General features: G+C 37.4%; 1 protein-coding gene across 3 annotated transcripts in view; it reads right to left on the bottom strand.

Moving 5' to 3' along the window:
* LOC143030918 (uncharacterized) overlaps nt 1-25,000 on the bottom strand; it is a 117,458-nt gene that overhangs the window by 50,522 nt on the left and 41,936 nt on the right. For all 3 annotated transcript variants that reach the window (XM_076194170.1, XM_076194172.1, XM_076194171.1), the window contains 2 exons: nt 13,302-13,445; nt 11,941-12,057 (listed from right to left, as the gene is read on the bottom strand). In XM_076194170.1, coding sequence (XP_076050285.1) covers nt 11,941-12,057; nt 13,302-13,445 — 261 coding nt within the window. The remainder of the gene's footprint in view (nt 1-11,940; nt 12,058-13,301; nt 13,446-25,000) is intronic.

The raw sequence follows: 25,000 nt of genomic DNA, 5'->3' as shown, positions 1-25,000 counted from the left end.
TATTATTATTATTATTATTATTATTATTATTATTATTATTATTATTATTATTATTATTATCATTATTATTATTATCTTATTATTATTATTATTATTATTATTATTTATTATTATTACTATTATTATTATTAATATTATCATTATAATCATTATTATTATTATTATCATCATTACTATTATTATCATTATTACTATTATTATCATTATTATTATTGCAGAGTTAGTGTTAGGAGCTTCTCGATGCATTGTCTTTACTTTCTTTTTAATAGAACTGAAAGCCATTTATCCGAGGCTTCAGGCCTGGAAATCAATAGATCATTGGAAATAATCTATGGAATTATGAAGTTCCGTTTTGAATATCTAGCCCTGCAGTGACTTGTGCAGAAAGACTACGAGTGTCGTCTTGAAAGGCCCTTCTGATCCCTATCTTGTTAGTTTTGAGATTGTGTCTGAATGCATTCAATACAAAGACTTTTCGGAGAATCATTGTGATATCCTCGGCAATTGTAAATGTTACTATGTGTTCTTTTCATTATCTGCAATTCATTTATGTTGATTCAATGCCAAATAATCTTACTATTATGCAACATTAGAGAGATCATACCAAAATGTGTTCGACGGTGTCAACATGGAACTAGGAAACGGTCAAACGCAGAGCGCCGTGAGGAACTACAAGTACATGGGTTGCCATCCGAACGATGACCCTGCTCAAGTGGCTCTAAGATTTGCGGCTGTATCAGATAAACTGCATATGCCAGCAGACGATAATACGGGTTGGGAGTGCTTGTTTGGTATTATCCACAAGCCCGATGATAAGTGATGCATAAAGAAACTGGGTAATGCAACTGGGCATGGTTTATTCTCTGTACTTAGTTGTTAGAAGGCCAGGGCATTAGTCCATTGCACTCCTAGTTTCGGATGAGACGTGCAAAAGACAAGCTATGCCTCACAAGCCAAATCATCTGTAAGATATGGGTTATAAGTTTTCATTCTAATGACTAATTCTCAGATAACCTGCGTAATACCAGAGAGCAATGGTATGATGGGGGTTATACAATTCCTCAACTTGCTATCAAGGTTGTTTTGAAACAGTGTTTGTGGGTGTGGAGGATGGAGGAGAGTGAAGAGTGGAGGATGAAGACTGCCTTCTCTCGCTAGATAGCTTCACGTCGTCTGTCGTTGGTTTATCTAGCCAGGTTTACACGCTACAATAAATTGTCGACATTTACCGTAACGTAAAGTGATTACAAATCCTTGAAGTCCGTTACATACGGGAAAAGGAGCTGTAAAGCCAGGTTTACACGCTACGATAAATTGTAGCGATTTATTGTAATGAAAAGGTTGTTACAATTTGTCATTACGTGTAAACAGGAGATCGTAGCGATTTATCGCTACGATCTCCTGTTTACACGTAATGACAAATTGTAACAACCTTTTCATTACAATAAATCGCTACAATTTATCGTAGCGTGTAAACCTGGCTTTACAGCTCCTTTTCCCGTATGTAACGGACTTCAAGGATTTGTAATCACTTTACGTTACGGTAAAAGTCGACAATGATTGGTCCTTTTAATTTGTTATAACAACTTATAGGAGTTCCATGCGATACCAGATGAAACGACGTGTAAATTTGGTGAATATGTTGAAAAGGTATGTGATTTATTAAACAAGCTAATCACTTCACTCTGTGTAGAGTCTTGTTTGGTTGGGTTTCATGTCAAATCTCAGAGGACAAAGTATCTTATCGTGTATTACGAGTAGGTCACGAACAAAATTTTTAACCACGCTACATTTCTCACAATGTCAATATGATTTTTTTTTTTTTGTCGAATATAATTTCCTATGTAGTATACGTTTACATAATTCTTAATAGATAAAAGATATCAGTCAAAGATTTTGCCTGGTCACGTGTAGATCCGTCGTTAAAAGTATCACGCACTTCGATTAGAATATGAATTTGCTTGCACACTTTGAAGTCACGTAAAATGGGTAGTTATCCGTATGTGTGAAAGTCGCTTATAATGCATATTTTATTAGGATGTATATACACTTAACCAAGTCAAAATGATCACTCTCACTCTTACGTAGTCATTACATTACGTAATCGCTCTACGTGCGTCGTTAGACCATACGTATAAAACATTTATTATACAAGTATAGAGATTAAGTACTACATGTGAATGGGGTATTTGGTTGTCAAACACGTTTATCAAACGTGTTTGACGACCAAATACCCCATTCACACGGTCAAACATTACATCAAACACTTGTTTGACAAACCGGGTTTGACAAACCGTTTGACCGTGTAAGTGGCCCTTTACAGTGTAGAAAAAGCTGGAAATGGACTGTCATAAGAATTATCAGATTAATGTCGCTGTCTCTAGAGATTTTCTCTCGAGGAAGTCGAAGTTAATGTATGCATGGGACAGACCCACTTGCATGGTTGTGTTTTTTTTTTTTTTTTTTTTTCGTATTGAGGTGTTGACTTTCGTGACCTTTTTCCATGGAGTTTGAGGTCTTCGTCATTTTCTGTTGCTGGTTCTTCTTTTTCCTTGAATAGTTTTGGTCACTTAACCCATTCAACTCCGATGACAAGATGTCTTGTCATTTGGTCAAATAAAACAAAAAATCATAAAACACCAAAATGTTTGATCAAACACCAGAAAAATATGACGTCAGTCCTCGCTTCGCTGCGCGCGAAGCGAGGATTGACGTCATATTTTTCTGGTGTTTGATCAAACATTTTGGTGTTTTATGATTTTTTGTTTTATTTGACCAAATGACAAGACATCTTGTCATCGGAGTTGAATGGGTTAATCCTAGGTCAGTTATCTCAGTAATTATGGTCCTTGTTGTAGTGTTATTTTTATTTTGTCTTTCTTTTCGTCAATGTATACAACTTTTTAGGTGTTCCTATTTCATGTTTTGACGTCTTTGGGATAACTTATTGTAGTTTATCGGTGACGGGATTGGGATATGATCAGTATGCGTCGTATATATACATGCTCATTTATTCATTTATCTATTTATATATTTATTTATTTATCTATTTATATATATTTATTTATTCATTTATCTATATATATATACTTATCTATTTATCTATCTATATATTTATTTATCTATTTTTTATTTTTTATTCATTTATTTGTTTATCTATCTATTTATTTATTTATTTATTTTTGCCAATATATACGAATTTCTAAATGTTCTTTATCTCAGGTTTTTGATGTCTAAGAGTTTATTGCGGTTCATCGGTGAGAGGGGAGGAAGGTATCTGTGGGTCGTAAACACTGTTTTTGTGATAACACGTGCGAGGTTCCCGCACGTGTTATCATTTTGAGCAACTTACATATTGATTAACTCATTAAACTCCGATGACAAGATTCTTGTCATTTGGTCAAATAAAACAAAAAATCATAAAACACCAAAATGTTTGATCAAACACCAGAAAAATATGACGTCAGTCCTCGCTTCGCTCGCGAAGCGAGGACTGACGTCATATTTTTCTGGTGTTTGATCAAACATTTTGGTGTTTTATGATTTTTTGTTTTATTTGACCAAATGACAAGAATCTTGTCATCGGAGTTTAATGGGTTAAAATCAGGCGGCCTTGCTGTGGATGTGTTGTGTCTGGCTGCATTGTGTTGTGTGTGGCTGCATTATCCAGAGCCAAGAGGAGAGGAGAGGGAGGGGTGGTGAATGGGAGTGGAGTGGGTGGGGATGAAATGGGTGGGAGTGAATTTATGCCTTTGACTTTGGCTACCTCTCTTGTAAGGAGGAAAACCGTTGGTATATGTATGTACATATTAATTAGAAAAACAGTGTCAAGAACATGATGTTATCGCCAAATATATAATTAATTAAAGCGGGTAATAGCGATGGTGATGCTAAAGGAGACGAACAACTATGCGATTGTTGTGAGTTTCTTGGTGTTTTTTAATATACATATTTGGGTTCGGGTGGGGGTCCGTCGACTACCGGGGAAATTCTTGACCACCAATTGTGGTCGTGTCCTTCCTCCATGCCGATGTCGTGGCTGTGTTGTACTAATTGTGGGTTTACAGATTGTTAGGCGGTTCCAGGTTCTGCTTGCTAATCTGTAGAGTCGTGTGTAGTAGTAGTTTCATGTGTAGCCTTCAATTTCGTATGGGGGTATGGAGTGGGTGACGAATCGAAGTGTTTTGTTTTGTGTTGTTTGTGATCTGTGTAGTTGGTTCTAATGTGACTATTGTGATTGGTATGTACTCCAGCAGAGGACTTACAAGTACTTTGTATAATCTTAGAGGTAGTTCCGTGTCAAGGTTTCTGAATCGACTTAGTGTTTTAATTTTTTTTTCAGCTTGTTTTCTGTTGTTTGTATGTGTTTGTAGACCTCTGCTGCCTAGTATTTTCATGTTTGTATATTTGTGTATCTCCTGTCCATACTTCTGCTGGTTTGTGTGTTGATTTGTGTAGTAGTTGAAACTTTGTTGTATTTGTATTTTCCATTGTTGTTCATATGTGTTTATTGTTTCTATTGTTCTGGCTGTTTTATGTGCTAGCAATTGTTTACCTGTTGTGTTTGGATATGAGGTTACTTGTGTCAGGTCGTCTGCAAATTGTATGTGAGTGACTCAATGTATCGTGTATGTAGAGTTTGAATAAAATTGGTGAGAGGATGCTTCCTTGGGGAACTCCACTGTGTATGTTTAAGGGCCGTCCTGTGTAATGGTGTCTTTGTATTTGTGATTTCCTGTTGTCTAGGTAATTGCAGAGTATTCTTGTTAATGTGTCTGGGAGATATGTTTGGTGTATTTCATGTTTAAGTCCATTGTGCCATATTTTGTTAAATGCTTTTGTAATGTGATACTATGTTATATCCGTGTTTATGTCGTTGGCTTATGGCTGTTGTTTCGTAAAGTGTAGCTATGGCTGTGTGTGTTCTTCTTGTAAATCCGTGTTGATTTTCGTTTATTAGATTGTTGTTGTGTAAATGTTTTAGGGGTCTTAGTAGTATAAGTTTCTCTAGTATCTTTCCTGAGACTTCGAGTAGTGATATTGGTCTGTAGTTGTTTATGTCTGTGAGGTTTTTTCCGTTTTTGAGTATGAATATTAGTGTAGCTGTTTTGAATATGCTGAATATTTCGTAAAAGATTTCCGTGAGTAGTTGTAGTGTTGAGTATGAAATGTTGGTTTGTGCTATTTTATTTATCTGTGAGTGTCCGGATGTTTTGTGTTTGAAGTTTTGTATTATTTGTCTAATGTCACTTAGTGCAGAGAGTTTTGCGAGTGTGTTGTCTGGGTTGAGTAGTCTCATGTCAGTTAAGCAAGGACACTTTGACATTTGCAACAGGAACACAAAATACGAAACCCACTGGACACAAAGCGCCGAATAAACAATAACTACGCACTTCCAAACACCAAATAACATGGAACAAGTACACATTATATAACACAACATCATGCAGTGGATATTTGGCAGAAGAAACGAACTATGTAACATATACAATACAACGACACCAGACATCATAATTTTGAACCTGATAGGTACACCTGACAGACTAAAAATAGACAACCACATAGTACACGGACAAAATAAATAGATGAATAAATAAATAAATAAATAAACAAATAAAACAACAAATAAATAGATAAATAAACCAACCAACCGCAACCAGGAATGGCAATAGGCATAAAACATAATATCATATATAAGATACTAGACGACTTCCAAGACGAAATGCTAAGAGTACAAATATAGCAACACTATACTTATACCCCAGACGCCCCCTCCTCCCCAAAGATATTCTAAGAGGGGGTTTACACGGTCTAACGGTTCGTCGAACGCGGTTCGACGAACCGTTAGACCGTATAAACCCCCTCTTAGACTAACAAGAAAAATACTTCCCGTATGCATAATAGGAGACATGAACGCCAAACTTCCAACTCGACACAACAGCACAAACACCACAGGAAGACAAATAGCACAATTGATTCAACGAGGACACTTACCACACCTAGGACTAGACTTTCCCACTTACATTGCACTTAGGACCAGACATATTCCTAACGAACAGACAACACCACTTAAACTATAGAATCACGCCTGGACAATTGACTACCTCAAATTACATCCCCATAGACTTAACACTAGCAACAAAACCAATCACAACATCCTACACCAGAAAGACATTCATTCCACAGGGCAGACTAGACAGGATTTCGAAACACACTAAACAGAAAAAAAGTACGACAGAGACAAAGAACAACACATAACAAACAATACATTGACGACAAACTCAACACATGGTACAACATGATACACATTCCCAAAACCAAGCATGAAATAATACCGCACCCCAGACAGTTAGACACATTGAAACTACTACAGTGGCAATACCAATTAAACTCCGATGACAAGATGTCTTGTCATTTGGTCAAATAAAACAAAAAATCATAAAACACCAAAATGTTTGATCAAACACCAGAAAAATATGACGTCAGTCCTCGCTTTGCTCGAAGCGAGGACTGACGTCATATTTTTCTGGTGTTTGATCAAACATTTTGGTGTTTTATGATTTTTTGTTTTATTTGACCAAATGAACATCTTGTCATTGGAGTTTAATGGGTTGATTAAGTAATTGGAACCTGATTTCGTTTATTTGTGTTATGGGATATGTGGTTAGGTCTATTGTGTCCTTGGCTATCATTTCAATGATGTCTTTCTTTTGATGTGGTGCTGTGTACACTAGTTTTACTTTGTGGGTGTCGATCAATGTTTTGAGAATGTTGTGTGTAGGGTTTGGTGATATTTGTTCTGTTTCCTGTGTTACTAGTTGAAGTCTTAGATTATTTGTTCTGTGATTGGTTGTGCGTTGTTACTGTGGGGGCTTAGCCTCATCGGTTTTGTGTTTGTTCACTGGCCTCCACGGGTTCCGCGGTTTGTGTGGTGTTTGGTGGGATGTGGGGATAGGTTTGGCTCTGAAGTACTTTTGAGATCAAGAATGTGTTGATACCATTGGATGGGATTTTAACTGTGGGGAGGCCGTTGGCTTGGTATATGGAGTTCAGTGTTTCTTTGAGTGTTGTAGGATTTTCTGTGTCCATTAACCCATTCAACTCCGATGACAAGATGTCTTGTCATTTGGTCAAATAAAACAAAAAATCATAAAACACCAAAATGTTTGATCAAACACCAGAAAAATATGACGTCAATCCTCGCTTCGCTGCGAGCGAAGCGAGGATTGACGTCATATTTTTCTGGTGTTTGATCAAACATTTTGGTGTTTTATGATTTTTTGTTTTATTTGACCAAATGACAAGACATCTTGTCATCGGAGTTGAATGGGTTAAGGTGGCTAGTGTTATGGCTGTGTCTATTGTTGTCATGTACTGTAGTGGTGTGGTGGTGAGTGTGAGTGTTGTGATAGAGGAAGAGGAGGGTGTTGATTTTGTGGCAGATCCATATGTTCTCGTACTAGGGTGTGCTTGTTATTTTGCTTGTTTGATCTTCTCCTTCCGTAAGGGACAGCGAGCAGCGATGGTTGGGTGCTTTCCATCGCAATTTAGGCATCTTATTAAGGCATTTGTGCAAATATCATGTGTGTTTTAGATGCGCAGTGCAACGTACCGTATGTGGGTAGGTGTGTGTGGGGGGGGGGGCTGATATTTCTTGTGTGGTCTAAGGAGTAACAATTATTGCAACGTGGAACGTATGTGTTTATTTGTTGCTTGAGTGGGAAAACATTTTCAGGCCATTGAGAAGGTATTTTTTTACATATGTGATGTTTAAATTTTCACTTTAAGTGTTGTGCGGCTGCGTAGCAGTGTGATGATGTCAGTGAATTTTGTTCCAGTGTTGAGTCTCTCTATTTCACGCTAAGAAAGAGGGAGTGGTACGGGGAGGTAATTTGTTGGGGGTTCCACTGTGGAAAGGTATGAGGGTGTTGAAGATTGGGAAGGGAGGAGGTGAGGGAGTGGTACGGGGAGGTAATTTGTTGGGGGTTCCACTGTGGAAAGGTATGAGGGTGTTGAAGATTGGGAAAGGAGGAGGTGAGGGAGTGGTACGGGGAGGTAATTTGTTGGGGGTTCCACTGTGGAAAGGTATGAGGGTGTTGAAGATGGGGAAGGGAGGGGGTGAGGGGTGATAAAGGGGCGCTTACACCTTCACGTCTTCGGTGGTGGCGGAGACTCGTGAACACTACAGGAGACGGCTTCCATCTCTGGATTACTGGCAAAACACACGACGCGTCTATGTCGGTTGTACACTAGTGGTACGAGACCGGGAGGGCTTTCCCACCTCTCCTGTCGTACCGCCAAGTTTTAAGACCTCAGGGGCTATGACGGTCATACAGGAAATACATGGATGACATATAACTTCTGGCAGAGAGATGATAATGGAATAGAAGACAGTAAGAGAAAGATGGGCAGAGTATTTTAGGGAGTTGCTAAATGTGAAGGAGGATAGGGAGGGAAAGGTAGTTGCAGTGGGAAGCGCTAAGAAAATGACCGTGATGAGTGAGAAAAATGGAGGAGAAATAAGGAAAGATAAAGTGAAGGCAGTTGTTAAGATGATGAGAGCAGGTAAGGCACCTGGGTTGGATGGGTGTCATGTAAAATGTCTAAAAGAAGGAGGTACAGTGATGGTGGACTGGCTGGTGAGGTTATTCAATGTTTGTTTAAGAGAGGGTAGAGTGCCGAAGGACTGGAGGAGTGCCTGTATAGTTCCACTTTACAAGGGAAAAGGGGACAAATGTGAGTGTAGTAGTTATAGAGGGATCAGCTTGTTGAGTGTAGTTGGGAAAGCTTATGGGAGGGTCTTCATTGAGAGGATTAGGAGAGGAACAGAGGAAGTAATTGGTGAGGAACAGTGTGGGTTTAGGACAGACAGAGGTTGCGTAGATCGGATTTTTGTGGCAAGGATGTTTTTTTTATGGATTTGGAAAAGGCTTATGGCATGTTAGGCAGGAAGGCACTGTGGGGGGAATTGCATATATATGGGATTGAGTGCCCCAACTGGTCAAAAAGTAGCTCGCAAAATACATAATATGGTACATTCCCGTCTGTATATTTAGTGGGACACTTCCCTTCCGAAAATACTTCGGCACGCTAAACCTTTTTGTTTTAGCCGGCCCTTACCTCCGTCCATATCTGCGATTTAATTTGTCACTCAAATCTACTTCTACTGCGGGTTTTGACCCTGAGTGAAAGCTCTTGTAGTATGACCATATCATATTTGTGTGACAGCAAAGTTAAGGTCTTCTGTAGACTTCCTTTTTTCCTGTAAATTAGGTGTTTTGCTGTATTGTCTTCCTCTATTGCTTCTGACTCGGGCAGTGGCCGGGATAGGGCCTTTCATCCGCAAGGAGCAAAAATGAGAAATAGAACAAATGGGTGTTAGATGAGCGTAGGGTGAGTGAAGGGTGTTATCACACTGGGCTGTCTTTCCTTCGACTTTTGGAACAGATTTGCAGCAGACCGCAGATTTCGGGAAGGAACCTGATAGGCTGGAGAAAAAAAATATTTTCCACCGGCATATCAAATGACATTCTGTGTTACTTGTTGAGACATCCGGAAAAAGTTCTGGATGTGGGCCCTATCGCCGATTAACCCCTTAAACTCCGATGACAAGATTCTTGTCATTTGGTCAAATAAAACAAAAAATCATAAAACACCAAAATGTTTGATCAAACACCAGAAAAATACGACGTTAGTCCTCGCTTCGCGAGCGAAGCGAGGACTGACGTCGTATTTTTCTGGTGTTTGATCAAACATTTTGGTGTTTTATGATTTTTTGTTTTATTTGACCAAATGACAAGAATCTTGTCATCGGAGTTTAAGGGGTTAATCTGAGGCTGGAGAAAAAATAGCTCACTGTGATAGCCCCCTCACCTGGCCACCCCCAATATAAAGGAGAAAACGTCTTTTGGTATGTATCTACATTGATAGGAAAAAATCAAGGCTATGTTACACTATTTTTTTGTTGTATAGAAATAACCTTATTCTGGTGCAACAGCTTTGCATCAGTACGCGTCAAAGTCTTGTAGTTTCGTATATAATGCACGAGATACATTGTCTCATGTAGAAAGCGTAACAATATAGAAAACGTAGCATAATCAAATAGCGGCTAGGATCTACGATGCCTGTATTCACGACCTGATAAAAGTTAGTTAGAGGGCAGGATAGATAAGATGGGGGAGAGGGAGGGAGGGGGGGATTTGGGGGTTTAGTGGAAGGAAAGAATGAAATGGAAGGAAGTTAGAGTTGTGATAGATGTGGGGCAGACCCACTTGCTCGGTTATTTTTATAGTCTTGTGGACTGTGAACCATGCCCAGTACTAGATAATGAAGATTTTAAACTAAACTGAAGATCTTATATTTACTTTAGTATGACAGAAAGGTTAAGAAACTAAAAAGTCTGATAGACATGCAAGTTTTACCATAGGGGTCATTGGAATAGTTGCATACCAATTTGTAAAGTAATTAGGACTGGAAGCGATGGTAGGTGAGATCAGGCAAAAGAAAGGAAAAACAGGGGGGACGCTAGAATTTACGAATGCCGATATTCAAAAGCCAAATTTTGACTCCAGAGCGGGAAACCTGCTGGGTAGGTAATGGAATAGGCAGTTACGCGGTCTCATCTCCTGACGACGCCAAAATCATGAAGTGAGTGAAATATGGGGAGCATTTGCTAAAGGAAAATCAAAATGAAATATGGAGAGTTGTAGATGAAATGCAATGTATCTCTGATATACAGTATATATATATATATATACATATATATATATATATATATATATATATATATATGTATATATATAGATATATATACATATATAGATATGTATATATACATATACATATATACATATACAATGAATGGTTCCCACTGATCAATTAATATCTTTTTTCAACCACAAATCACTTCTAATTCCATGCCATCGGAGTCGAGACTGAAGAATCGCTCGATGGAGACATCCGTTGGAAATTGTAACGTGGACGAGCCGAGGATTCGAACCCAGCTAACCCGTAACAAAGTTACAGTAACTTAAACCAATACGCTATCTCTTGATAGCGTATTGGTTTAAGTCATTGTAACTTTGTTACGAGTTAGCTGGGTTCGAATCCTCTGCTCGTCTACGTTTCAATTTCCAACGGATGTCTCCATCGAGCGATTCTTCAGTCTCGACTGCGATGGCATGGAATTAAAAGTGATTTGTGGTTGAAAAAAAAATGATATATATATATATATATATATATATATATATATATATATATGTGTGTGTGTGTGTGTGTGTGTGTGTGTGTGTGTGTGTGTGTGTGTGTGTGTGTGTGTGTGTGTGTGTGTGTGTGTGTGTGTGTGTGTGTGTGTGTGTGTGTGTGAGATGTGGCCAACATCAGATGATTTCATTCAGATGAAAGGGTCTCATCAGGTAAAAACCTTAGCGATTAACGCTAAAGATATGTTTTGCTCGGTACAATTATCGCTCAACAATGACCGTTCATGGCTCATGGACGATCGTCAAACAATTGTCTACAGTAGTAATTGTTTTCTTAACCAATTCAACTCCGATGACAAGATGTCTTGTCATTTGGTCAAATAAAACAAAAAATCATAATAAAACAACAAAATGTTTGATGATCAAACAGCACCAGAAAAATATGACGTCGTCAGTCCTCCTCGAAGAGGAGGACTGATGACGTCATATTTTTCTGGTGCTGTTTGATCATCAAACATTTTGTTGTTTTATTATGATTTTTTGTTTTATTTGACCAAATGACAAGACATCTTGTCATCGGAGTTGAATGGGTTAATTGGGCTGTTTTGCTTCGAACTGGAAAGTATGATGCTCATGATTGCAACCGTGTTACCTGCCGTTGACCGTGATAGCCTAATAATAATCACACCGAGCAAAATGTACCTTTATACTTCGTTCTAGATTGACTAACTACTAGTACCTGGTGGATGCATCGTGGCGTTCCGATCGCGCTTTTGATGCACGGTTTGTGAGGGAAGGGACACACCCGCCCGCCGAATCGCTGTGTGAATGTCGACAAATCTGCGAACTCCAAAACCTATAAAGAATTGCAGGAAATAATATTAGCGATTTCGTTAGACATAATGCAAAGGGGTTTTGTTCATGATGCTTTAACAGGTACTAAACCTAATGATAATAATAATGATAATAATAATAATAATAATAATAATAATAATAATAATAATAATAATAATAATAATAATAATAATAATAATAATAATAATAATAATAATAATAATAATAATTATTATTATTATCATTATTATGATAGTAATAATAATAATAATAATAATAACAATAATAATAATAATAATAATAATAATAATAATAATAATAATTATTATTATTATTATTATTATTATTATTATTATTATTATTATTATTATTATTATTATTATTATCATTATTATAATAGTAATAATAATAATAATAATAATAATAATAATAATAATAATAATAATAATAATAATAATAATAATAATAATAATAATAATAATAATAATAATAATGATAATAATAATGATAATAATGATAGATAACAATAATAATGATAATAATAATAACAATAATAATAATAACAATAATAATAGCAATAATGATAATAATAATAATAATAATAATAATAATAATAATAATAAAATAATAATAATAATAATAATAATAATAATAATAATAATAATAATAATAATAATAATAATAATAATAATAATAATAATAATTATAATAATAATAATAATAATAATAATAATGATAATAACAATCCGGATTCCTTACTGTATAATACAATATGACGCCGCATAAAGACTTCTGGTACAGTATATGTTTGTCATACATGTGACTACATAAAATATATTTAGTTTCCGTACATCGTGATTTGGATTTGTGTCTAGCAAGACAACCTTAGGAAAGATTGCCTTTGTCACGATGCAAAACAGTAAGATAAACAAACAGTTGAACATCTAGTTTTAAGATGAGTGATGCAAGATGCTGTAGTGATTATCATTTATTTTATATTATTTGTTTTGTTTTGTTACTATTTGTCTGTTTGATTCTCATTAATTATTAGTTATATGTCATTTTATTATTATTTACTATTTATTTGTTTGTTTATTATTTAACTATACCTATGCATTTATTTATATATTTCATTTGTTATTTACATCATTATATTTGTATTTATTCATTTATTATTATTTTTATTTTCTCGCATCCGACCTAGATATGATCCCTCAACAGCACACGAGCCCATACAACTATCTCAAAGCAGTGTCCGCTACTTACGACAAGTTTGCAAGTAAGGTTCTGCTGGAAAGAAAAACTCTTTTCGCCGGTGCGGTCCCGGAAGAGGAACCGTCGCCACATGAGCATTCCGGGCTGGTAGATGGCCTTTTCCATGAAGTCAGACAGGTTCATGCTACGTAGTATCTGGAAGGAAAATACCAGCAAGAGGTGACAGCTTCAGATTCCAAAACGTTAACCCATTAAACTCCGATGACAAGATTCTTGTCATTTGGTCAAATAAAACAAAAAATCATAAAACACCAAAATGTTTGATCAAACACCAGAAAAATATGACCTCAGTCCTCGCTTCGCTCGCGAAGCGAGGACTGACGTCATATTTTTCTGGTGTTTGATCAAACATTTTGGTGTTTTATGATTTTTTGTTTTATTTGACCAAATGACAAGAATCTTGTCATCGGAGTTTAATGGGTTTAATGTTAGAAATGACTTGCCATGCGTTCTGTGTGTACGTCGACACTCAGTGCCAAAACCGTCATGGGAGAGTAGCGGCCGCACACCTGTTCTGTGTTTATAAACAAAGGATATGTCAATGCCTCATTGTGCGTGTAGGCTAGGGTCGCGATATCGCGGGAATCCATGTTTCCCAGCGTCCAAACTAAGCAACGAAATGTTGGATCGTTGACGTAGTTTAGTATTTAGAGTTTTCTGTGCTGACTTCTTAGTCTTGCTGTGTGGGGTTTCAAGGAGATTTATCTTTAAAAACCTCCCATCAACCTAGGTTAAGTGCGCGGCAACGCACTTGGAAAAGGGAAATGTTTTATCCATTCTGGTAATGTTCGAGTAGCGACGGCCAGCTTGAAATATCTTTAGTATTTTAGTGGCTGTATTCGGTGTCTTAGATTAAGATTTAATACTTTGTATCTATTGTAATGCCCCCCTTGGGCTGCCATGAGAAACGCCTCGATGCCGATGATCTTTCGGCGTTCGAAGACCAGTGTGTCACCTATTTTGTCCTCCTACGAGATGATGTAGATCTTACAAAGTTATCTCATGTGAAAATGTTAAAGTCTCTTCAGGTGTTGACGGCACCATATTCAGGTCTCACAGCAGTGTAGTGGAGTAATCAGTACGACTGTGCGCTTGGCGGTAATCTTAGTGGTGATCCTTATTCCACAGTCTAACTAAAGCCTATACTGATGCCGTCTATATGCAGCACCTGATTTGCCCATACAAGCGGTGATCTCATCGTCTGTCCTGACATTCTAAGACAGAACTCTTCACAAGTAGCAAAACTTGTCCACAGCTTCAATTGCTCACTACCGATGACAATAATAGGATCGTCAGATGGTACTCCTGTTCTTGGCTGGAAGAGTACCTATGCCTTCTTGATGCTGATAGTAAGCCCGAAACATGTGGGTACTCTGAGTGCCACTCTGAGAGTAAGCTATCAGGGCAGAGACATCAGCGTAGAGAGGTTCCCGTGCTAACAAGAACCTAACCTTGCGTGTGCCTTCAATACCTGGAGGTTGAATACACCCACGTCCCGCCTGAGCCTGATCGTGACGCCTTTGTCACAATTCTTAAAGGCGTCCAGAAGCATGCCAGATAACACCATAATGAATAACAATAAGTCCATAGCACATCCTTGTCTTGTTCCGTTGGTGATAAGGAACGGGTTTGGCATATTTTCTTGGTCCTGTACCCTTGCTATCATGCTGTCGTGGAATGAACGAATGATGTAAATAATCTTGTCTGGGTAACCAATCTTTGACAGAAAGTTCCACAATCCTTTCCGACTGATAGAATCAAAGGTAAGATTTACAAAAACCATATATAGTTCACTATTTTGCTCCCTGCACTTATTGATTTGTCTAACTGCAAATATCATGTCAATGGTTTTTTTGTTAGATAGAAATCCGTACTGACTTTCTGGTATGGTGTCATCAAACTGGTCAATGAGGCGGTTGATGAGGATTCTCTTAAAGATCTTGCTTAGAATGATTAATCAGCAGAGTAATACATCGATGGATGTCACATACACATCATCCCCTTGTGCTTGTACAGGTGGATGATCAAGTTATCTTTGTATTCCCGGGGAATTTGTTCTCCATTCTAGACGACTTTGTAAGCCGGTTCAGTTCACCCGCCAGTGTGCTACCGCCATATCTATAATGTTCTGCCAGATGGCAATTTCCCCGACTGGATGACCGCATCGCAGATAACTATCCAGGATGCAACACTTCACCTCATATTATACAACGCATTATAGAAGACTGCATTGCACATAATCGCCAACAACACAATATTTGCCCTATAAGAGATTTGTGGGAAAACCTCGTTCCAACTGTGGCATTCCTCATGGAGACCGACAGCAACTTTTGCCAGATTGCCGTTGGTCCCAGGTGCTTTACCGCTCGCAATCTGTTTGATTTTCTTAATTGTTTCTACAACCGCGCCAGCAGCATCTATTACCTTAGTAATAGGACTTTGGATGTTTGTTGACTGACGGTTTAACCCATTAAACTCCGATGACAAGATTCTTGTCATTTGGTCAAATAAAACAAAAAATCATAAAACACCAAAATGTTTGATCAAACACCAGATAAATATGACGTCAGTCCTCGCTTGACCGCGCGAGGACTGACGTCATATTTTTCTGGTGTTTGATCAAACATTTTGGTGTTTTATGATTTTTTGTTTTATTTGACCTAACGAGAAGAATCTTGTCATCGGAGTTTAATGGGTTGAGATGGTAGAAATATTCAGTCCATTGTGCAGTGATAAGGTTTGGATCTTTGGTGAGCGTCTCTTTTCGATTGAGTTCCATACACGGGCTCGAGTTGATCATGAAAGGCTTTCATGCCCTTGACATCAGAGGCAGCTTTAAGTTCCTCTGCCCTGTCCAACCACCATAGTCAGTTGGAAGGACTTTTTTTTTTTTTTTTTTACTTATTTTTACTGTTTTTTATTATCATCATTATTATTATTAGAATAACCAATGTGTGCCGTACACTGATTTTCAAGCAATGGACCAGCATCTACGCCATTCTCATCAAACCAGTCCCTGTGTTTGTGCACAACAAAGCCATTAGGATTTGACTGAAAAATTTGTTTGCTGAGGTCTTCCTAATATTTGTCAGGTGGTCGTCTATGTTACAAAAATCAGAGTTGGAAGCACATATGTGTACGTGCGCGCGCGTGTGTGTGTGTGTGTGTGTGTGTGTGTGTGTGTGTGTGTGTGTGTGTGTGTGTGTGTAGTCACCTTGGTCTTTGGATCACGTGTTGGACTCGTGATCGACAGCTATTTCCCTCCCGGAAGAGAGCTCAGAGCTCGTATGACCGATCTATGGGTAATGCTATGACCTTACACACACACACAACTCCCCGCCCACGAGAGTCGGAGTAACGACCCGAAGCGCAGCGATACCGAAATAATTTCGGCCCTGGGCAAGATTCGAACCAGGTACTGCCGCACCTCCGTACTGGCAGTCCAGTACTCTATCAACCGCGCCACCGAGTCGTGTGTGTGTGTGTGTGTGTGTGTGTGTGTGTGTGTGTGTGTGTGTGTGTGTGTGTGTGTGTGTGTGTGTGTGTGTGTGTGTGTGTGTGTGTGTGTGAGAGAGAGAGAGAGAGAGAGAGAGAGAGAGAGAGAGAGAGAGAGAGAGAGAGAGAGAGAGAGAGAGAGAGAGAGAGGGGGGGGGGAGAGAGAGAGAGATTTACCGCGGTCTTGGATCACGTGTTGGACTCGGGATTGACAGCTTTTACCCTTCCGGAAGAGAGCTCAGAGCTCATATATGACTGATCTATGGGTAATGCTGTGACCTTACACGCACACACGCCCCCAAACTCTCCGCCCACGAGAGTTGGAGTAACGACTCGCACCGCAGCGATACTGAAATTATTTCATCCTTGGGCGGGATTCGAACTTGGACCGCTGTAGCAGCCGTTGTGAACGCTACCACTGCGCCGTCGAGTCGTGTGTGTGTGTGTGTGTGTGTGTGTGTGTGTGTGTGTGTGTGTGTGTGTGTGTGTGTGTGTGTGTGTGTGTGTATTTCAATCGTATTTAATCATATATGCCATCTCAGCAACATTTGCAAGGAACATGAACATGAATTATGGTAATTTTGAATGCAATAAACTGTTAATAGATTTTATTGTTAAAGAGGACCCACTAGACCAGCGGTTCCCAAAGTGGTCGATATCGACCCTCAGGGGTCGATGAGACCATCCGAGGGGTCGAAAGGGGGTCAGCAGATTGCTAGGGGGTCGATATCGACCCTCAGGGCCCGATGAGACCATCCATGGGGTCGAAAAGGGGTCAGTAGATTGCTAGGGGGTCGCAAGGGATCAGTAAATTACTATGGGGTCGAAAGGGGTCAGTAAATTACTATGGGGTCGAAAGGCAGTCTTTAAGATTAAATGGTTAGCATGGAATTATCCTGTTCTCTTCCCGTACTGAAAGAGTGACAATAATCAACCAACCAATATCTAAACTTAAAGAAAAACCATATCAGTTCACTTTGAGTCGAAAATCCTCCCCCATTCAGTGCATGTAGGGAGAATCTCACATACACACAACCACATCGTGAATATCAAGATGACGAGCTTGTGTAATATGGCTTGAATATTACTTATAGTAATATAATAAAGAATATATAATATCACTCTTAAAGCTATTGGTAAATTATAAATATTTTAAAACACTTATGTTTATGTATATGTGAAAGTGTCTATCATTATTGGAACGCCCTCGCCTTGATGAATGTTGTCATTTGGCCCTTTTATAACGGATGAAAAATAAATAGATAGATAAATAAATAAGCAAATAAAAATAAACGAAAAGAATAACTAAAATCCACAAACACGAAAATTGTGACTATAGTGCTTCAGAATTACCATAAGTGATTTATGAGACCAAACAAGAACTACAGTAAAGAATTAAAACAATAATATCAACAACAAAAATCATAACAATCATAATGATGATGATAACACTATTGACTACTAAGATTATAATAATAGTAATAGTAATAATAATGATAATAACAATAACAAATATGATAATAATAATAATAATAATAATAATAATAATAATAATGATAATAATAACAATAACAATAACAATAACAATAATAATAATAATAATTAATAATAATAATAATAATAATAATAATAATAATAATAATAATAATAATGATAATAATGATAATAATGATGATGATAATAATGATAATAATGATAATAATAATAATAATAATAATAATAATAATAATAATAATAATAATAATAATAATAATAATAATAATAATAATGATAATGATGATGATGATGATGATGATGATGATGATGATGATGATGATGATGATGATGATGATGATGATGATGATGATGATAATAATAATAATGATAATAATAATAATAATAATAATAATAATAATAATAATAATAATAATAATAATAATAATAATAATAATAATAATAATAATAATAATAATAATAATAATAATAATAATAATAATTAATAAGAATAATAATAATAGCATTAATAACAGTATCAACACCTATAATATTAATAAATTGACATAAGTTATGAATTAATAGTTTGGGGGTCGATGAACTGAAAAGTTTGGGAACCCCTGCACTAGACTGACATGACGGAAGTCAGATAGAGAGAGGAAGGTAAGGTCATGCACCTCTCTTTATTCCTGTAAACATGTTTCCTCCCACTTGTTCCCTTTTGTCCGCGTTCCTTCATAGTTTTTCATTTGACCCCTTTTGTATCTATGTAATATGTCTGATGGTGTAATATAAGAAGGTGCTTATTGTCTTCAATTTTTTTTCTGTGGTAATTTGCTGCATTTTTCAGGTGATATGAAAGTCTTGATACACTTTACTCTTTGGATGCCAAGAAGAATACAGCACCTCATGGAAATTATGTCAAGAAAAAGATTAGAGAAATTATATCATGAACTCTAGGGAAGGGCTTGGGTGTAACAGACCAGATTGATGGTGTGTAGAGGTTAGGCAAGTATAAGAGAAATTGCTAATGTTGATGGTTTACTATCTGCTAGATTGGAGATAAATGACTGGTTAAGAATAAAAGAGCCTGATACTTTGTGTCTGGTAGAGACCCAACTCCCCCCAAAAAAATTATATACAGATGGGGAACAACAGATACACCTTGTGGAGAAGAGACAGATGAGATAAAAAGGATGGGGGAGTAATGTTTGTGGTTGGAAATGACATAAAAGTGGAAGAAGCATATCCGAGTGAAGACAAGGTTGAAGCAATTCGCCTAAAGATTAGTATTAAAGCGCACGATAAAAGAGACTTCATGGTAGCACATGTTCCCCTCAAGACAGGAGCTTGGAATGAAACTGAATATCAAGAAATGTTATTGAGTACAGCTTTTTTCCTAAAGAAAAATATTGAACAAAATAGCAACATAGTCCTTATTGGAGATTTTAATTGCAGTGAGATCAACTTGGAGGAATGGGAAGTCAGCGGTAAAACAGATTCCTAGGGAAATACACTGTTGAGTATAGCAATGGAGAACGCAATGACCCAGTGGGTAAAGGAAGTGACCTGGGTAAGAGGAGATGACACTCCCACAGTACCACGACAATAAGGAGGAAATGGGAAATATTTCTTGACATTTACAACGGAGGAGTGAACAAACATATGTCAAAGACTAGAGAAAGGAAAAAAACAGAAACAGGACTGGTTTAACAAAAAGTGTGAGTTTGCAAAAGAGGTCAAGGACGTGGCTTGGGAAAAAAATGGAGGAAGAAAGCAATTTTAAAAGAGGTATAGTAGAAAAATGCAACGATGAACCAAAAATGTTTTACAGGTTTATTAATGGTAAATTGAGACACATGAAAGAAACCACCAAGTTAATTGTGAGTGGTAATGTCTTTGAAGAGGCCTCAGCTCAGGCAGAAATAATGAATGAAGGTTTCCAATAGGTCTTCACAAAAGAGCCCAAATTTTTGGGAGAAAATTTAGGGGAAAACAGGTTTAACAGATATAAATGTAGAAGTGAGGGAAGTGCTCAATATCATGGAAACCTTGGATATGATGAAAGGTTCAGGACCCGACGGGATCTCAAAATGAATATTTAATGTAGGGAGCAACTAGCGGGCATTGAAAGAAGGCATTGTGTCGCTTGATTGAGAAAGGGCAAATGTGGAACCAATTCACGAAGGTGGAAACAAAGAGACACCAATGAATTATAGACCAGTATCACTAACCAGCACAATAGTAAAAGTATGTGAAAAGATTGTGAAAGATCGATGGATCAAAATATCTTGAAAAGATTAACATTCTGACAGACAGTCAGTTTGGCTTCAAATCAGGAAGGTCGTGTGTATCGAATCTCTTAAGCTTTTACTCGAGAGAGATTGAAGCGCTGCAAGAGGGAGGGGTGGATGGACTGCGTGTTCCTGGACCTAGAGAAGGCATTTAATAAAGTACCTCAAAGTCGATTTATGTGGAAATTGGAGCACGCTGGAGGACTGAGGGTCAAACTACTAGAATGAATGAAAGACTTTATGAAGGAAAGATACACGAGGACAGTCATTTGGTCAAATAAAACAAAAAATCATAAAACACCAAAATGTTTTATCAAACACCTGAAAAATATGACGTCAGTCCTCGCCTGGCGTCATATTTTTCTGGTGTTTGATCAAACATTTTGGTGTTTTATGATTTTTCTTTTTTTTTTATTTGACCAAATGACAAGAATCTTGTCATCGGAGTTTAATGGGTTAAAGGATAAGAGGTCAAGTTGGAGAACAGTAAAGAGCGGAGTTTCACAAGGTTCAGTGGTTGGACCAATAATGCTTCTTGTCTATGTCAGTGAAATAATGGAAGGAACAACAACTTATGCCAACACATTTTCAGATGACGCAAAAATCATGAGAAGAATGGAAAACTAGGAGGATGTTAGACTATTACAAAAAAGATCAAGATACTATTTTTGCATGGAGCCAAGAATGGAAAATGAAGTTCAATAAATATATATATATGTATATATATATATATATATATATATATATATATATACATATATATTATATATATATACATATATATATAAATATATATATAAATATATATATATATATATATATATATATATACATATATATATACAAAGTGCTGGAAATGGGTAATAGCGTCAAAAGGCCATCCTTAAACTCCTTGGGAAGTGAATTCATTACAAAAGCAAAAGATGATAAAGACTTGGGAGTGTTGATAAAAGACAACATATCACCTAACAGACATATCAGCAGGATTGTAGGAGAGACATAATGACTACTGCAGAAAATTAAAGTGGTGTTTCACTATATGGATGAAAAGATGATGAAAAAACTCATCGAAACCCTGACACGTCCAAGACTGGCATGTGCCTCAGTAATATGGTCCCTACACAGGTATAGATAATCTCATCACACTACCACAAAACAAAAAGGAACTACTCACCACATCCTTTATAGCTCCCACATATCCAATAAGTATAAAAATAATGAAATTATATTAGAAACATATATACCAAAAGAAATCTATTCCCCAGAAAAGAACACGACAAATCATCATTCATGATTTATTACAGGAACAGGAAGACATCCCTATTTCTGAGAAACAACATCGCACCGAAACCACACGGAATTCGTCAGTCCCACGAAGTGTACAAATTCACTTGCCCAGAGGAGGACTGTACGCCCCTATCTACCATACCTGGGAATGACAATATCACCCTGTCCAGACGAATCACCTTCAACCTTCAACAAGGAGGACCTAAACACCACCTTTGGACCCACCACAGACGCCATCTCGACAGGGAAACCATAATAAGTGATACAGAAACTGTCGCAGAGGAGAAGGACCTCCAACGCCTGACCATAATAGAGGCTGTAATTATAACAGACCTACAACCTGCTATTAATGTACAAGCTAATGATTTCTCTCTCTTTCCTAGCATGAAACTTACTGGTGGGAGGCATTTGGCCACAAGAATAGAACCCCAAGTGCAAAGAACACCCCCACACAGGCACCCCATGGAGACTCAGAACACACACAACCACTCCACAAGTGCCCAAAAGTCATGCCTAAGACGATCAGCGAGGTTGAGGCATCAACGAAATAGCGCCGGCCAAGCTGAGGAGAGTCGTACGTGATCTCTCCAAAATTTGTCTTATTTCATATATATACAGACCACTAGTTTACTTATCTAAACTCCAAATGAAGATGCAGAACGGTCAGCGAAACGTCTTTTTTATTGTGTGTGTGTGTGTGTGTGTGTGTGTGTGTGTGTGTGTGTGTGTGTGTGTGTGTGTGTGTGTGTGTGTGTGTGTGTGTGTGTGTGTGTGTGTGTGTGTGTGTATTCACTTGGTCTTTGGTCTTTGGATCACGTGTTGGACTCGTGATCGACAGCTATTTCCCTCCTGGAAGAGAGCTCAGAGCTCGTAGGTCCGATCTATGGGTAATGCTATGACCTTGCACACACACACACACACACCCCCAACTCCCCGCCCACGAGAGTTGGAGTAACACCACTCAGCGCTGCGATACTGATATTATTTCAGCCCCGGGCGAGAGTCGAACCCGGACCTCCGTAGTGGTAGGCCAGAGCTCTAACCACAGCGCCATGAGAGGTGTGTGTGTGTGTGTGTGTGTGTTTTCTGCGCTGTGTGTTTAATTTTGTCGGTATAAGTTCCCAATCTCTATTGGAAATTTACTTCTACCCCTGTCTTTTCTACAGAAATTTACTTTCCGAAAGCTAGAAAGCTTACGAATGAAATTAATTTCCAATTCTTTTCTGTCGTTCTCAACATAATATGCTTGAAAGAATATATATATATATATATATATATATATATATATATATATATATATATATATATATATATTCTTACATACATAAACACACACACATACACACACACACACACACACACACACACATACACACACACACACACACACACACACACACACACACACACATACACACACACATATACACACACACACACACACACACACACACACACATATATATATATATATATATGTGTGTGTGTGTGTGTGTGTGTGTGTGTGTGTGTGTGTGTGTGTGTGTGTGTGTGTGTGTGTGTGTGTGTGTGTGTGTGTGTGTGTGTGTGTGTGTGTGTGTGTGTGTGTGTGTGTGTGCGTATAAACATCTGTATATGCATGGATACATATGTTACAGGCAGCACACTTGTCAGGAAACGCAACCTGCTCATTAGGAAACACTTCCACCATGTCCTCTGTCCTTGTTTGTTGTGTAACTGTCAACAAAATATATTTTGAGCGTGTTTTTTTCACTGTGTAATAGCTAATTAAATTTATTATATGTTTTCCCTCTTTCCTCTAGGTAGATGATGATGGATAGGTCTCCATCTCATCAATATCGTTTCTTTTCATCAGTATCCGCCAGTTCTCTCTTTAACCCATTCAACTCCGATGACAAGATGTCTTGTCATTTGGTCAAATAAAACAAAAAATCATAAAACACCAAAATGTTTGATCAAACACCAGAAAAATATGACGTCAATCCTCGCTTCGCTCGCAGCGAAGCGAGGACTGACGTCATATTTTTCTGGTGTTTGATCAAACATTTTGGTGTTTTATGATTTTTTGTTTATTTGACCAAATGACAAGACATCTTGTCATCGGAGTTGAATGGGTTAAATCAATATTACTTACGTCAGGTGTTTCTGGAGCAAATGTGTATTGCAAAATCACCGGAGCATGATGCACGAATTTATATTTTCCATTTTCTATATATCAACATGCCCTGTATCTTCTTTGATTACCATTTTTTGTTTGCTCTGAAATCTTGATATCACAGTCTGCATTGGTCGTATGATAACGTTGAATTACCCTCTGTGGAATTTTTCTCTTTTTATTTACTGGTAATCTATTTATCTAGTTTCAATGTTTGTTGGCCTAAATTGTTCTTTGACAATTCGCTTTTTTATTTCCTGTTTATTCATTTATTTATTTGTTTATTTATTCATTTATTTATTTACTTATTTACTTATTTATTTATTTATTTATCTATTTATTCATTTATTTATTCATTCATTTATTTATTTATCTATATATTTATTTATTGGGGGTAGAACACCAGAAGGTTATATCTGGATCATGGAGGCACCAATCTGAAGAGAGATTGTAGCAGTAAAACGTGTTATGATAAATAGCAGTTACCATGACTATCGACAACATTTACCACGATTTTCCGGGTACTTTGACTTCATCTGTCACTCCCTATCACATGTACACTCGCCAGAACTACTATATATATAATTTCCACGAGTTTGTTTTAGTGACAAGACCAGCAAAGGCGGAGAGCATTTCTTTGGAAGATGTGCGACAATAGCAACGACCTCAATTTTCAAAGGGTTATCACACTGGGATATTTTTCTTCAGTATTACTTCTAACCTACATTTGAATGAGTAGAATATGATTTCGCTTACATGAATATATAACATTTACATAAATCTAAGAACATTTCAACGGTATGTCTACAATCTCTTAATTCATCATTCAGCTTTGTTATATATGACGGAAAGATGATTTGATATATGGGGATTTGAAAGATTATTGTAACCCAAGTCGTTTTTACTCAAACGAACTCTTAACGGTCAACATTGGTGAAGCCCGTGGAAGCCCGTGGAAGCAATGCAAGTGTGCGACGACTTCAGTT

This window comes from Oratosquilla oratoria, chromosome 12, assembly GCF_046742065.1.
Source record: "Oratosquilla oratoria isolate Oo_2021 chromosome 12, ASM4674206v1, whole genome shotgun sequence".
In the NCBI taxonomy this organism is placed as follows: domain Eukaryota; kingdom Metazoa; phylum Arthropoda; class Malacostraca; order Stomatopoda; family Squillidae; genus Oratosquilla; species Oratosquilla oratoria.
The sequence above is the reverse complement of the archived record's forward strand: the minus strand, read 5'-3'. Positions and strand labels throughout refer to the sequence as shown.